This window comes from Pithys albifrons, chromosome 13, assembly GCF_047495875.1.
Source record: "Pithys albifrons albifrons isolate INPA30051 chromosome 13, PitAlb_v1, whole genome shotgun sequence".
Lineage (NCBI taxonomy): Eukaryota > Metazoa > Chordata > Aves > Passeriformes > Thamnophilidae > Pithys > Pithys albifrons.
This window is the reverse complement of record NC_092470.1, coordinates 11,686,396-11,703,686: the sequence shown is the minus strand read 5'-3', so window position 1 is coordinate 11,703,686 and position 17,291 is coordinate 11,686,396. Positions and strand designations below refer to the sequence as shown.

The following is a 17,291-nucleotide window of genomic DNA, read 5'->3' as shown; positions in this document are numbered from 1 at the left end:
GCTCTTGGATGCAGCTCTGTAAGCAAGACAGAGCACTCATGGACCGCTTTTCAGTCATATCTGTAATGGTCACCAGCTCTGCAAGTGCAAGAAAGAATGGGCAGCCCTGGAGGATATTGAAACATGTAGAAGAACAGTTAATTCCATTAGAGACACAATGAACATGACCCTATGAAAAATGGGAATTATGGCAGTTGTTGAGAGTGCATCAGGAGGAAAAGTACCAATTTCTTCCACTTTATCCTTGTCAAAAGGAAAGCTGGCACAAAACCAGCTTGAGCTCCAATACTTGGGGAAGCCATTTTAAAGTCCCTAGTGAGGAGAAAAATCAATTTCCATTTCAGATCAAAGTTCAGTTTGATCATAACTATTCGTGCAGATATTCCCTTTACACAGCAAGTATCTGAATTGAAATGGTTACAAAAATAGATGAAAAATGTCTAATTTTTATTACAAAATTGTGTCAGCACCAGCAGAATTTTGACAGTCGCTATTCATAGTTAAATAACTAAAATTCACATCCACAAACTATAACCAAGCTATTTACACATCAACTGTTTATTTATGTTTTGAGCTATGAAAAACAAAACTATTTTTCCCCGCAATGTTACTTTTTTCTGTTAACCTACACAAGAACCTACTTACAATTTAAAATGTCGGTATGGAAAACATTTTATGCATAGAACAGCATTGCAGTTTTGAAAGCTGATGAAAAATCGTTTTTCTAGTACAGCAGATTAGAAACATGTTCACTGCCTTTTAGCTGAAGTTAGATAAAAAAGCATTGGTTTGTTTATTTGTGTATGTGTACACATCTATGAAAATACTCCTCTAATATCAGATTGATTTATAATAATGGCCTTTAAAGGGCTATTGACCTTGGTGCAGATGATTAAGAGTACACTGTGTGTACTAAATAAAGATTTTCAGGGAGACATCTGTTTACTAGCTATGCTCCTTTTAAGCAAGATTCTATCGTTTCTAGGATTGTGTCATATACCAGTGGGTGGGAAGAAGCCAGACCTTCCTCAAAGACCTTCACCCAACAAAACTACATTTAAAAAAAGCACTGAGAGGAGTTGGTTGGAGTTTTATCAGTGAGAGGACACATACCATTTGTGACACCAAAAAATTATAGATACATACAATTATGAGCATCAGAAACATGAAAATGGCAGTCAAAGGCAGAACACAATGGCAAAAAGAAGAAAAGGGGCTGCAGGAAGAAGCCTCTGCTACGTGTGACTGAACAAGTTAAAGAAAAACTACAGACCACCGTGGATGACAAAGTAAGAAGGTTAAGCAGAAACAGGCAGTAAAATGGGGGTTCTGCTGCAGAAGCAGCTGTGGCGGGACAACATTTCTATCACAAATTGCCACAATTTGGCATGACAAACAAATTGTCACCAAATCACACCTTTCAATTCAGTATCTTCCATAACTACTGCATGCATTGTATATATTATTGGATGTATTTGTCCCATATTCAAACATAAATCTGGAATAGTTTCATGAGATAATTATTCATATTAGATCAGTTTTAACAATGCAATTAATTAACTGAGACTTCAACTTTTCCTTAATAACCTGTAGGTGCAGAATGCAGAGCTACACACTTACAGCCTGTTCTGAAGAGCAGTGTGCTACAGCAAAAGGCACACAGCAATAGAGGACAAAGGCCATTAACAATCATTTATTTGTCCTAATTCAAGGACTGTTCCCCTCTGCTTGTTCTACTGCCTGGTCTAGCCTACAAAGTCTTGCTGACAAAATTACATTTCTTCCCAAAGGTTTGCAAATACCCACATTATGATTTCATACATCAGCCAAACTATTTCCTGATAAATCTGTCTGTCCAAAAGAAGAAAAATTCCAAAAAAGCACCAGCATGTTGGCAGCATTCAGAGTGCTAGCAGAGTTCCTGGTAGTGAGGAGCTCTCACTACTACCAATTCTTGTTGCAAAGGCATCATAAAAGCAGGCAAGTGGCTCATAGACATCAGCTGCCAGAAATTACCAGTCCAAAGGCTCAACAAGGAGGAAAAGGGCTGAATGTACCAGGCTCTTGCTTCACTTTCATTTCACTTGTACAATCCTAAAGTCCCAGCACAGGTATAACACCAATGTCCTGCGAAACTTTCTTATTGCAAATGGAGCTAACATTAGCAAAACTGGTTTTGCTGGTGTACTTTATACCAGTTCCTCAAATAAAACAAGCTACTCTAACAAAAGCATGCTTCCCCCTATCCACTGTCACTATATCCATAACAGAGATTCTTCCAATATAAAATAATATTAAAAATCCAAATTCCTCACTGATATTTCTAAACTGAGTAACATTCCTCACACAGTCCTGGCCTTGGCAGTATTAAGACTTAGTTTAAATTAGAAATATGACCTAAATACAGTTCCACAAGTCAAGAAATACAGGAAAGCTTTCTATTGTGGAAAAAGCAATACCATTGTATGTGTATTCTCAAATGGCATAAACTATACTGCCACAAGTACAGTAGTATCTATTTCTGCAATTAGAGCAGGGCTTTACCCTGGTTATGTCAATAAGAAATCACCAACATGAAAAACCGGCCATTGCAATGCTGGCATTTGAGGTGAGATGAGGTGCCTAAGACCCCAGACACTTGTTCCTGTAACATATGATGGGTCCTTTCAGGGTCATGGGCAGCAGAGGTTTGTAAATGGTTTTGTAACAGCAATCACTCATTCTCCAAGGACAGGCTGAAGAAGCCCAGCTAGCCTGAACTGCAGTCTCCACTGCCTTCAGCAGGTGTTTTAGTAGCACTCAAACTAAATTCTCTATACTAGCAGGAGAAAAAGAGAGGAGGGACAAAGCACTAGATTAGACTAGATCAGTTATTTTATAAAGAAACAGATAACAATGAAAAGAATTGCATATGTATGATCATTAAAAAAAATTGAAAAAAAATTTAGGATCTTCAGTTAGTATCATACAGAAGCTGCAAGCCACTGACTGTTTTAAAGTGCTTATGCTTCTTAACTCTCTAAAAATAGAAAAAAAACTATGAAGCTCCCCACCACGATGGGACAGCCAGGGGCTTTCTTTAAACATTCTGTAAAACAGCACTATCTCTTACCACATGAGCTCTTAATTTCTCGGTTCAGAAAAGCACACAGCACTTTCCTGCAGTGCATAGCTGGGCATTTCCAGAGCCTGCTTCTTCACACAAAATCTTTGAAAGATGTCTGTTAACTAAACTTGGCTTCATTAAGTTGACAATTTCACAGCTACTTTGAACAGCTCATTAACTGCAGGCTACAGCTTCTTTGCAGCCAAAACTCCACAATACATCATACAGAGAACCTGCTGACAGGAGGGGTACAACTTCCAACTCATGTTTCAAGGGATCAGATTTATCACTGCAGTCCTGCTTCTTCTAAAATCCGTTCAGGCCTCCTTTAACAAATATTGCAAATACTTAGATTTGTAGTACAGAGCTACACAGCACTGCAGATACAGCTCTGCAAAGCCAATGCTGTCTTACATGGCCTGCCAGGCTGACAGTGGTGTTGGGGTGAAGACAAGTGGCCGTGGTTGAGTTGAGGGTTTACTAAGTCAGGGGGTTGTATTCTTCTCTTTAAATTAACCACAAGCTAATTGGCAAACATCCTGTACATATGTATATAGCCTCTGGACAGTCTGCCTGTGTCTGTTCTAGGACAAAAGTATCTGTAGTAACCAAACTGAATTGTAACAATCAATTAATCTGCATTTAAGAATTTGTGTTTAAACAAATCACTACAGCTGGCCTCGGATCATTCCTCAGTACAGAGGTCAAGGTTTCCCAAACCTAACTCAGACTCTTAAAGGATATGAAGACCTCTTGCAGCACCCAGCAAAAGCAGAGGCAGTGCTGTTAGCCATAATCCTCTTACCCTGGCAATCCTCTGTCATGCTTTTTTCTCTACATGAATTGTTTTATTGCTTTGCCTTCAAAAGCATTAAACTATTTTAGGATGGGCTAAAGGACCATCCTTTAGAAGCTCCTAGAAATTCTACCTGCTGGCTTGGAACCTTCTGATGTTGGGAAAGATGATGGAAAAAATGTCCAGCCTTTCACCCACACCTATCTCTCTGCAAAAGGAAGGGGAAAAAAGAGAGAAAAAAACCCAACTATTAGGTACTATACAGGTCCTTGTACATCTTACAAAGAGGCAGGAAGCTAACAGTACTCAACCATTTAAAGACTCCCAGGTAATATTTCACGCGAGTATTTACTGAGTATGTTGTTACAGGTATGAGAAAAAACTAGATCCCAAAGTAGTCAAAGCAATTGGCCACAGCCAGGGAAGACCCGCTCTGCTTTTGCTCAACACAACACAGTTCCCTGGTACCTTTGTCCTGGAATGGAATAGCCCTGGCACAGCAAATCCTAACAAGTGGATGCAATAGGGTACTTCTCTGATCAGTCTGCTGGAATGCCAGCCAGCTGGGGAATAAATGTAAGGGACCACTGACCAAAAGGATCAGGTTTCCTGATGGGGGATGGTAGTTCTTCTTTGCAGGTCATCTGTGCAGAAAGAGCAAGAGAACACATGGCTTCATTGCTAAACATGCACTTCAGAAAACAACTGAGGGAGATAATGTCCTTTTCCCAACTGATGATGGAAGAATTTATGAGTTTTCTCAACTTTTTAGGACAAATCGCTCTTCCATAACTAGGTGAAGATCACTGTGGAGATAACTGAGACTTCCACAGCTAAACTATACCTCACAGTGACCTCTGAGTGAAGAGCTGGACTTCATCACTCACACTCTACACTGGCCTCTGGTCTTGATTTCATTTAGGAGGCAATGACAGTGCAGTGCAACGTACCAGGGAGGCACCTCCTAACCCACCTAACTCCTGTGCATAGAATAAAGGGTTGAAAATCACAGCTACCTCTTAACACCCAAAGCCTGTACTTTCCAGCACAGCTCAAAGGCTCACAGAAGAAATGGAGGAAAAGGTTGCCACTCCCTGAACCAGCACCAGGTTTATTTCACTTAAAATTCACTGGTATGGTTAGATTTTGGATACCAACAAAGTGATGTCACCCCACAAAGCAAAAACTACCCCACGAACAGTGTCCCCCAACCTTAGCAGGCCACAGCAGAAGAGAGTTTACACTGCCCAAAGAACACAAGAGAGCCTTGTAAGAGCTCTCAGCAATCAGAACAGCCAAGATAAAGTTAGGAGAAAACTTCAGAGCTATGCACCCTCCGAAAAGAAGTCATTTTTAGTTTAACTGGCAAAATAAGAGATGGTAATTTCAGCTCACTTTTTTGACAGTCCAGCTATGAATCTCACTGTAAGTAATTCATAAGAGAGCTTAACTTTTTATAAAATGTGAACTTCAGTCATGCTTCTCTGAAAATTGGTGCTTGGCAATTATCCCATGGTCACACTGTGACTAGGGGCTAAGTCTGAGGATCTGACAAGCCGCTAAACTTCCCATGCCTCCCGCCAACCCCTGGCAGGGCTTTCTCCCTCCGCCCCACTCCCACTCTAACTCTGTGGCTTTGCACTAATACAAAAAAAAAAAAAAGAAAAAAAAAGAAAAAAAAAGAAATCTTCCAACTGTTATACAAACAGTGACAGCAGAGCTACGTTTTTCAGTAAAATATCATAAGCTGATACATCAATATTTAGCTTGAGGAAACAACAGTATAGAATGCTCAACAAAATTTCTTTTTTCTTACTTATGTGCTACCAAACCAGCATGTTGACACTACTGCCTGCCCTCTGGGGACAAACACTATCTCTGCCCTTCTCACCAAAGCCAGTGGGCAGAGGGATAGGTCTGCTTCTTCACTGAGCACCTTCATTTATTATTCATTTATTATTATGAACAAGGACAGTAAATGCTAAATCTCTCTTATCTCCCAGATGCTGGTTCTTGCTGCTAGGAACTACTGCCAGAGGTAGCTGCTTTTGCAGAAAACTTGGTTTCCAACAACTACTGCTCTAATGCATTCATTTTAAAGAGCCATAACTTGCAATAAATTTCAGAAAACATAACCCCCACCCTTAAAAAGTAGGCAGCTACTCCAAAGTAAAATATTCCATAGTTTGCAAAAGGTAAAATGTGAGATTATTCTCTGAAGGAAAAAGTGTCATTGGTACTCTTAGGGGCTGTGACTGACAGCACTACCACAGAATTTTACCTCACTCTCTCATGACAGATCTCAGCTCCATGGCATTACATAGCAGTTCTCTTCCAGCCAAAGTAAAAAATAGTCCAAATACCCAGTAAATTAAAAGTTCCAGCAGAATCAATGGAACCATGAATCAGTGTTTGAGTTCATAGGACTTACTCTTCCTTTTGTTAACAAAACAAAAGCTGTTTGGATTTGCAAACTCCCTTTTGCCTGTCTTTGAAATGTTTCGTTCCTCTAAAACATCCATTTTACCCTTGGGTTTTTTTTTCATCTGCAGGACACTCTGCTTTGTGTATGAAAGAAACTAGTTTCCCTGGTGGTGAACTCCTCTTCAAAATGCAAATGTATATTTAGTTACAATTTATGTCCCCGCTTTCTTTTAAAAACTTTCATGGGTTGTTCTTGGTGGCTGCAACAGTATCTGCAGAAACAAATACATAGCCATTCACACTGGTGGCGTTTCAAGAGTAAGTATGTGCTAACACTGGTTTGGAAATTAATACTCCATTCACAAGTTCCACTCAAGGGTACAGGTTTTTTTATTACTTTTGTCAACTTAGCAACCAAGTTTTAAGGATATAAAACTAAAATATTGGTATCATATTACATGCCAGAATGGTGAAAAATGAGAAGTAAATCAGTATGTTCAGACTAAAGCCAGAAGAGGAACACGAAGAACTCTTCCGATTTTTGTACCTTTAAATAGATCCCTTGTATCTTTGTCCAAAGCACACTCTGCTGATGGCTGTTAGAGACAGAGCACTGCATACATGGACACAGTCTGGTCTGAGTGCAGCTCTTACGTTCTGGGTATGTGAGGGCCCTGATCCCCCATGACACATAATTAAGATCAAGCATTCAAGTGGAAACAGCCAGCAAGTTGGCCAAAGAGCCACATACTAACCAGGGGAAGTTTGGATCTTCTGATTTCAGCTCACTACCTCTGGCCTTGGCCACACTGCTGCATCATTGCTTACAGAATGATCCTCAGAAGCAAGTCAAGAACTACATGAGTACAAATAAAATGAGTACCACTCCCAAAGTTATTCTTCCTGAAGTCACAGCAATAACCCTTAAGTCCACAGATCTTAATGGGGTTAAACGACTGTCATTTCAGTAACAATGTGGCCCACTAATAAATCTCTCCGGTATTTGAAAACAATACTTTACTTTGATTTGAAAAATAAATGCAGGTATCTTGTCAGCAATCCCAGTGCCATCCACACTTCAGAGTGTGGCAAAGCTCTGGGTTCCAGTACTTGTATACCTACATACTGGTACTCATGCTGTGTCAAAATACTTATCTCTGAGTTACAGCCCATGGAAAAGTGCAATTTTTACCAGGCAGTTAAACTGTGTGCAGGAGACAACACTTCTGCTTCAAGTTACCAAAGTAATAAGCGTGGTTGTCCTCAACCATTTGTGGAATTTCTCACCAACCTTATGAAAAGTTATGAAGGGAGAAAAAGAAAAAGAAACACCAAAACCAAACTAACTTAAAAACTGACAGGAACAGCAGACAGTTTCCAAAAGGAAAACACATCTGCAAACCAGTCATCTCAGCTCAACACTGATCTTGACCTACCTACCTGTCACACAGATACCTTTGTGCATTTAAACTTGGAATCAAAACAGGTAAAATAGAGTTCTGCACTTCAGTGCCAGAAGAGACACATCCTTGATAACTCAGTGTGACTGAGGAACATCTACCTAATGATGCAAAAGGGTAGATACTCCTAAATACAAAAAAAAAAAAGTATTTAGAGCAGACCAAGGTTCTTTTGTTGTGCTTTAATTACACAATAGCCTGTTTTTTTCAAACAAGATTCTTATAAAGAAGGTTTACTTTGCTGATCACTTACTGAAGTTGTCTGATTAAATTTTATTAGAGATAACAGAATCTCCAACTCAAAACCAGAACATGATAGTAAATGTGTAACTTTAAAAATACATTGTCTTTTAGTGGCAAGATGGGGCCTCATAAAGTTTCCACTGCATCCCAGCAGGGACCAAAAGGTCACTGAAACTCAAAATGAAAAACAAAGGGAAGTAGAGGATGTCATTCTTTCATATTTGTCCAGTGTCTGTGTTTTCTGTGTTTTCTTTGCATGGATTTACTTAGGAAACTGAGAAATCTAAAAAAAAAAAAAAAAATCAAGGTTAATATTTTCCCATTAACAAGATCTGTCGGTTCATGTCACAATGTAAAATGTTTCATTTATAAACAAAAATACCTCTTACTTGGAAGAGGCATATAAAATGTTCAAAGTTTCCTATGCAACTTTTAAATTAATGTGCAAACTGATTCTGGTTTGGGAAAAAAAAAAAAAGAATTCTTTATGTTATATATTTATACATGCTGTCCTCATTTCTAAGGAGCCAGTACTCAAAAATTGTCTGTCACATAATACAGTGGCAAAACCAGAAGCCACATTTCCTCCTACTCCAAGCAAAGATGGGAATCCTAATTTTAGTTGCTCTGATACTGCAATCCAAGTCTTTTTCATTAGCAACAGTATTTTATTCCCCAAACTGCTTTTATATCTTGAATATTCCTTTTTTATTACGAGTTCTTTGTGAAAGGGCATTAACTCTCTACCTGTACATGCAGACAAACTTTGAACATTTATAACACTATCAAAACCCATCTCAAATTACCTCGTCAAGCACATTCAAAATAGATATAGCCTAATTTTTGTCAACACATTTCCATGTCAAACAGTAGGTTCTATCTCTCTTCCTTTCTCCTGGCACAAAGCCAGACATGTGGGAGCTGACGTACAGAATGCCAAGCTTTTCACTTTGTGCAGAGCGACAGAGTTACAGATTTTACAAGGAAGAAGAGAGAAGGGCCTGGGAGTTTGATCTGAGGCCAGGAGTACAACCCATAGTAAAAGAGGACGGTCTGGAAGAATGCACAGATTAGAGACTCCGCTGTTTAATTTCACAGCATGTGTAACAACCTCATTTATTATATTTTGGCCTTAACATGGATATGAAGAAAGAACCTAAAAGGAGCTGGATGCCCAAATCTTCCAACTCAGCACATTCTGTGATTCTATGATCTTTTGGCAAAGCGGAGGACCTGAACAGCATCACTTCCTTGATGCCGCCTTGGAAAACTTAAAAATCTGACTCTGGGCAATAAAACTATTTAGTATGTCATGCACATTAAAGCTATTCAATTTGTATCTTGTCATCCTGTGCCAATTTAAATTATGGTTAAATAAAAATACCTAATTATTTTACCAAAAGAACAGATAGCAATGTGTACAGTGTCACAGAGCCAAGCAAATTCCTAGTGAGCCTCCACTGACTGAATGGGTCTGACACATAAAACACTGCAATTCACATGGAAAGCGGAGCTTTGGACATGAAATTGTTCTCTGTGTGTGATCTTGGGAATATTGCTAACAATGTTATAATTCCATCCATAGCTGGTAAAGTAGTTTATGGTGTGGGCACATTATATCCATACACACCACCAAAATAGAACACAATGCTAAATTGTTCTCCTATGTGTGCAGGTGCTTCTGTGGCCCCCGGATAAAATGACAACTTGCTTAAAGCTTGTATTGAAACTATTTCACCTTGGGGCCAGTCTGCTCATTATCATATTTGCTTTAAGTTTCTTTCACTTTTTGCTGAGAGCTAATAAAAGCTTTAGTTGTCCATATCTTGAAATATTTATTTCCTCTTTGAGGACTCATTTGAAAGTCAGTTGACATTCCAACCACTCAAAAAGTGGAGTATTTTCAGTGTATTGTTACTATTGCTTAAGTAACCCAATTCTGGAATCCTTTCTCAATGTGACAGCCAAGAGAGGTGAACAAACGTTCATATAATAACTAAAACAAAACAGCAATTTATCACTGTTGGTAGTGGCGACTGCTGGATATAACAATTTCAATGGATGTTAAAAATAATTCTCATTCAAATACCTCTCCCTTTCTTGACATGGACATTTATTTGAACATGAGGAACAAATATTAAAGCATGCAAAATGGGAAGCAAACAAGTTTCCAAACAGTATTTTTCCTAAGTTTCAAGTGAACTATGAACTTCTCTTGGTGAGACATTCTTCATACTCACATAGACTGTAAGCATCTTCTAATCTACAATTCATTGAACAACAAGTATTTGCTAGTAACCATTTCACATCTTTAATTTATATTTAAACTACAATTTGGATGTAAAATCTGAATTGCTGGCCCCTTAAACAGCAAGGCAAAGCTGGTAACTTGCATTAGAATTTCACACCACATGTAATATTGGGAACGGTAGAAATGGAGGCTTGTAAGTACATTCTGTAACTAGAAAATTTCTCACTGTGGATGTACTTACACTTCAATCTGAGCCATAAAATTAAGAATACAAAGGGTACAACACAGTAAAAGAAATACCTAGAACTGCAGAAATAAAGGCTTGGTTTCAATACTTCCTCTACTGACCCACTCAGTGGCAGAAAAGGAAAAACTTAGAATTTAACTACCTAAAATGGCCAGGGAAGAGGCACAAAGCAAACTCAGACCAGCAGCAGAAAAGAACAATGCAAAGGGGAAGAAAGAAGTCAGCCCTTCATGTGTGGCAGATGAATTTACAGCTGAAAAGAGTTTCAGTTAAGTGTTTACCAACAGCAAGTACTCCAAAACGTCAGTATCTAACCTTGCTCATCTCAGTCACACAAGGAATTGCCCTCAGAAGCAGTGACACATTTTGCATGAGTTGGTTTGTGTGATCAGGAGAAGTACCAATAATAATGCTTTAAAAATTCATATTGCAGCTTATGCTGTCTTAGTAGTGCAGCCACCTGTACACTCAAGTGATTTATAATTTGGTTTTTCCAACTTACTAACAATAGGAAATTAAAAAAAAAGATAAAAATTAGATTTAAATATGAACACAGTTCACATGTTACTACACCACTTCACTTCACACAGTTTAAAAATGAGACTCCCATCCCCTGAAGAAAAGGTTCATGCCCTGCAACAACAGCATAAAAGGTGTCAGTCTGAAAGTCTGTAGCCGTGAAGACTGAGAAAGTTCATGTACCTCAGCGTGGGAAGGATCCTCTCAGTGGAAGCGAGGATCTCTGTACGGGAGAGCTGACGTCAGTGGAAGTGGGAGGGAAACGGTGATGGGAGGTTTGTCGGGAAAATGATTGAGGACAGTTTCAGTGGGAACAGGGAGGATTCGAGAGAGGGTGGATGGCCTCAGTGGAAGCATGGACAGAAAGTGTGGGAGTATCAAAGGGAGGGAGCGCTCATGTGTTCCAAGGGAAAGGAATTACCAGACAGGGAGGAAAAGAGCAGACAGCTTAATGGACTAAATAACGTGCTGTTAACTGCTGAAATGAGATCCACTTCAGCACTGCAGGTACCATATAGCACACAGCCTCTTATATGCAGAATTATGCAACCACTGGTTTGCAGTGACTGCAAAATTCACAGGCAATTTCACAGGGTTTGAATGCAGAAAACTCACAGACTGTAGAGGCAGGGATTTAAACCAGCTGTCCCATACCAGCTGATAAATCAAAAGACTATTTCATATTTAGTCCTTCTGCCTTAGGACTAATTTTAATTTAAAGGAAAGGAAGTTTGGATTTACTCTCTAATCCCCTTGCACCCCCACACACATATTTCTGTATTAAATGTACACAACAGGGACAGTTACACAAAAAAGAGGAAGGAACTCTTACGTACGTAAAAGAATGACAGAGCAAAATCAAGGTGCAATTTATGTGCTACAGTGTATATTAATGCACTGTAGAAGACTGGCACACACACAGGATGTTGGGGCAGCATATGATGATGAATACCCAAGACAATTTTAAATATACGTCCATAAAGTCCATATGCCGTTCAGCATTTACTCCACTTGTGCTATAAACAATTATTCTGAAGGTGTTTCAGCAGGTTTCTGTAAAGTCATGCACCTTTACCACAAGTTCAACTACACAAATGTCTGAAAACCATAATTAATATACACAAAAAAGACAGACTATCACAGTTTTGAGTCTGCTTTCTTGAGATTTTTAGAGTTAAAATAAAAATCAGGAAAACTCTCCCTTGCAATAGTACTGGGTAAGTGTAATTTGATATTCTTTATGTAGCACTGGATAATCAAACCCCAGTCCCTTAATCCAAGTCCTGCTCATCTTTCACTAGTATGGGGTTTAATCTGCAGAGTCAATACATCAAAAATTAAGGAAGGGTTTTCATGACAGGTTCATTGTTTAGATATGGCACTTAATCCAAGATGCTCATAAATTTTCAAATAAAAGCCACATATGAAAACACTAATTAAGGGAGGAGATAAAAGTGCCATGACCTAAAAGGCCACCTCCATTCTCACATATTAGCATCATACTCATATATACCAGAAATAGATATTATGGCATTTATCTCTGCACACACATACCCTTTCAGGATTGTTCTGCAAACTCAGGTGGATGAATTTGGGGTTTTCCATCTTTGGAAAGAACAAGTAACTTTTTTAGCTACAGTTTATAAATTGATTTAAATCACAAAATACAGTATGATCACACTGCACATCCACAAAATGTTACTCTGCTATTTGGCAAGAGGAAAGATAAAGTAAGGCAAACATAAAAACAGATTAAGTCAGGGGGTTAATTAGAAATATAGACATATTGCCTTTTTAGAATTAGAATGGTTTTTTTTCCTTTTTATTACACTTTCTGAAATGAAAAATGTGCACTATAGCTAACAAACTGATTCAGTAAAAAATATTGCATTATTATACGTCTTAATAAACTTGACACTAATGCCAGTCAAAGTGAAAATATGAGATTTACACACAGACCAAGTTTTGCTCTTAGTTCTAACACAGCATTCTCTTGGCTTTATTCTGTACATATACAACAATTTAAATTAAAGTACCCTGAAATCAAGTGAAAATGTCATTCAGGACTATTCACACAAATTCTGGGTGTCGCCACCACTTCCCAAAGCATAAAAGGTTTGTAGTGCCTCGTGTTTATATGAAGGGAACCCTGGGGCCATAAAGGGAGTACTGCACAGTCTGAAGAAAAGCAATGGTTCTTAGAAACACCCTAATTCTTACAGTTCTTCCTCAAATCAAAAGTCCTTTTAATTACAAAACAGCAAAACATTCTGCCCTGAACCCTGGCTTCAGGAATTTCAGCCTCCTGTCTGTTATTTCCAATGTTCTCACACTTTACTTATTTGCAAACAAATTCACTGTACTGTGAAAACTCCTCTCCAGTGATCCCTCACTTCAGCACAGTCTCTGAGATAACATGGTTATCTAGCACACTAAGAACTGTAAATCTGATCGTACTATACACACTAATGATAAAAGCAGAGAATGAAATACCATGCTGCTTTACAGCTGTAAAGAGTATTATAGGATTTTGCACATGAAAATAATGCAGATGTGATGTGTGCAACAGATTCTGTATTCAGCTGATCACAAACAGAACTCCATTCTCATTTCTCAAAACCTATCTTTCACAGCACTGTGCTTAGAGTGATGACAAGGGCAGAAAATGTGATCAAGTGATAAAAATCTGAGTGACTGCCAATGAGATGACAGCATGCATACGAACCAACAGCAATCCTATAGCATCTGGCTGAATTATCCAAACCTAATAATAAGAATTAGTACAAAGTTCTTGAAATTGAACAACAAAGTTTTAAAAAATTAAGACTGCCTTCCCATGCGTGCTTCTGGAAAAAAGTTTTGGAGGAGTTTAAATTTTAAGATTATTTTTGGTTTACATTTTGTAATGCGCAATTATAATCACTATTAAAAACTCAGCTAGCAAAACAACTGCCAGGATTCTGATGACAACTTAAGTTTCCTTAGTGTGGTTACTGTGTTAAATAAGCCATAAGCATGTCTGTCATGTGTGAACAGGGCCGTAAAGTTCATTTCCTGTACAGTGTTATTAACACAAAAAAATTAGTTTCATACAACACCATTCAGCTTCATGTTCTGCATTAAGTATTGTTAATTCCTCCTCCAACTCATTACTTATGAAGTGTCTGATAATTCTCTAGACTTCTTTTAAACTCCTATGAACAATGATTACTCAGTCTGAAGGAAAACAATTGAAGAAAATCATCCACATAACCAAAGTAAATTATTCCAGGTCAATACTCTAGAAGCTGTGCAAGTAAAAATCCTGGGAAAACTGCAAATCACTAGAGTTTCTGTCAGTCTGCAAAATGCTTGACATTCAGCTAGATCTTGCCTTCATCTCACGACTCTATTGTAAATTTACATTATGTGTATCTCAGTTATCACAGAACAGATCAGACATGTCATACAATACCTCCTAGGCTGCTACAATTTGATTTTTCTTATGTTTGCAATTACTTACTTTTACAAAATAAAAATAATTTCCCCAAAAAAAACAAAGACATCACCCAAACCTATAACATTAGGAACTAAAGTAGAACCTATAAACAAACAGCCCATCCACAGAAAGCAAACAAGCAAGCACTCCATACCACCATCTCACTTTAAAGAAAACAATAAAAAATTAGGGTTTTTTCAGTATGTGACCCTCATCTTCATACAGTGTTGTGTTGTATCTCTACTCAAAATTATGGGCGCTAACATATGCAGAAAAACTTCCAAAAATTACCCTATTTGCAGCAACAGACAATGTCAACAAGTTGTTAATGTAAATCAGTACCCAGAACAAACACGCTGCCGCTCTCCGTTCAACTTTCCAACTGGAAGGGGTACTCAAATTTATCAGCCCAGCAAGCAGATCGCTTCAGAGTTTGTCTTCCAAACAAGACAAGCACAAACAGCAACACGGGACGACCCAGCACACACACGAGAGTCAGTGCAGCTCCCGTGCAGAGTCCCGCTAGGACGGACGGGGCCCTCCAGTTCCGAGGCGAGACCCGTGCCCCCGACTCTGACGACCGAAGAGGGCAATTACACCGCTCTCCTTACCGGAATTAGGAAAACACATTTTGCGGAATGAAGAAAGAGGCCTGGGGTCCTCTATGAAGTCGTTTATACACTGATTAGTGTATAAACGAAAGGAATAGCTCAAGTCAGGAAAACTCCCCCACAACGGCAGGGAGACTCCTTGGGTTAAACCCCTACAGCCAACTCCTGTTCTGAGAGAAACAGTGCTCATGTTCAGCACCCTTTTTACCTTAACATTGGATCTGCCGGTCTGGGCCTCTGTCTCCATGCTCTGGCTGTTCGCCCTCTTGTCTTTCTTAGAGGAATTAGTCCTCGCCTCATAAGTGGATGTGTTGTAGCATTTAATGAATAATCCTGGGACGGGGTTGCCTTGCTGCTGTTGAGACATGGTTGTGTTGGTCTGGTGAGGGAAATTGCACTCCTCAGACTCATTGCTACTGTGACAGATCACTCTGCTGTCAGAGAGGTTGGTGCTTGGAACACAGCCCATGCTTTGTGGCCACCTGGGGAATACTTCTAAATTGTATATATACACGTGTGTGTGTGTATATATATATATGTATATATATCTTTCTTTCCCGTTGATATTTTCCCCCTGCTTAATTTTTTTTGTTAACAGGTTGAATCTTTTTCCTGCATCTCAAATATACTCTGAAGCATTGCCATCGGTCCCTTCTACACCACCAGAAACGTGTCTGTTCTCCTTGTCCTCCAGGAAACAGGTCCTTTTATCTCAATCTCAGCAGTGGGCTGGGGAGCTGGAGGGGAGGGAAGGGGGAATCAAGAACCGGTCGACTTCGTATTTTCACGGATTATGATTAATTTGTCTAAGCCATCTGGGAATCTTGGTAAGATTTTCTTTCCTTCTGGGAAAAGCCAAAAAAAAAAAAAAAAGGTAAACAGAAAAAAGAGGGGGCGGAAAAAAAATAAAAAGTAATCAAAAAAAACCCAAGCCCCAAACCACACACACCCCAGCGTCGGCTCGGCGCTCAGAACGGCCGAGGGTACAGCACCATCTCCTCGCCCGAGCCCGGGGCACGGCGCATTTTCCAGCCGGGCTTCCTCCGCGTTACCGATTAACCCGGGATCGGGCCGGGGGCCGCTCCCCACCTCCGCGTCCGCGCTTCTGCCGAGCAGCGCTCACTCTTCGCGATCCAGCTCGGCGCTGCGCTGTGCCAGGGACGTGCTTTGGGGTGTGCTTTGGGGGCCAAAATCAATGGTTTATTAAAAAATAACAACAACAAGGACCGAAAGCCGCCCCGCCGCCCCGGCGAGCCGGCTGCGCTCCTCACGCCGCGCTGGGCACGTCCCGCGCCGCCTCGGTCGCGGGCGGGCGGGCGGCCGCCGCGGGGGTGACATTCAGGATCCCGCCGTCGGAAGGAAGGAAAAGCCCCCCGTCAGGCGGTAGCGGGGCTCTCCGGCCGTCGCAGCGGCATCCCGGCTCAGCGCCGCGGGGCAGGGACGGACCGGGCCGCAGGGAGCCCCCTCAGGAAAGCGGGGCACGGCCCGGAGGGCTTCCCTGAGCCGCGGGGGCAGCCGGCGCGGCGGGCGGAGGCATCAAAGGGCCTCCATGATGCGGTCGGTTTTTTGGGCAGAGAAGTGATGCGAAACAGCGAAGTGGGAAAAATCAAAAATCGAAGAAAAAAAAAAAAAGGAGGAAAAATCAAAAAGAGCGAGAAGTAGAAGGAAAACGATCCTAGCGTCCCATCCCGGCGGCAAGGGCTGCAGCGGCGAGAGCTCTGGTTCCCGGGGCCGTGGTGTCTGCATCCCTCAGCAGGGAAATGCCTGGCTCCCCGCAGCCGCCGTCCCTCGCTCCGCGCTCACCTTGTTATTATTGATGTTCCTCAGCGGCGGCGGCGGCGGCGGCCGCGGCCCCTCCGCCGCCCCGCCCCGCCCCGCCCCGCGGCTCCCCCCGCGCTGCCCGGGCCGCGGCGGAGCCAGCGCAGCACCCGCTGCTCTGACCTCCGGCTCGCGCTGGCGTCAATGCAGATCAGCGGCCGCGGCCAATGCCGCGCCGCCCGCTCCCCGCCCGCGCCGGCCCCGCGCACCGCACACCGCGCGCCGGCCCCGCGACTGCTCAGCGCGAACGGTAACCCCGGCGCGCTGCCCCCGGAGACATCAGGCTCCCTTCGTGATCCGGACACCCGGCCAGACCCCGGAGTGTGTTGCTTCCCATC

At 41.1% G+C, this 17,291-nt stretch overlaps 1 protein-coding gene across 4 annotated transcripts in view; it reads right to left on the bottom strand.

Moving 5' to 3' along the window:
- PDE8A (phosphodiesterase 8A) overlaps positions 1–17,291 on the bottom strand; it is a 141,602-nt gene that overhangs the window by 99,595 nt on the left and 24,716 nt on the right. The window contains exons 1-2 of one of the 4 annotated variants that reach the window (XM_071568128.1): positions 16,939–17,034; positions 15,344–15,490 (exon numbers count right to left, since the gene is read on the bottom strand). The exons of 1 other annotated variant lie outside the window; for it this stretch is intronic. In XM_071568128.1, coding sequence (XP_071424229.1) covers positions 15,344–15,382 — 39 coding nt within the window. In that variant the 5' untranslated portion in view covers positions 15,383–15,490; positions 16,939–17,034. 2 more of the 4 variants (XM_071568126.1, XM_071568124.1) reach the window with 2 other exon arrangements.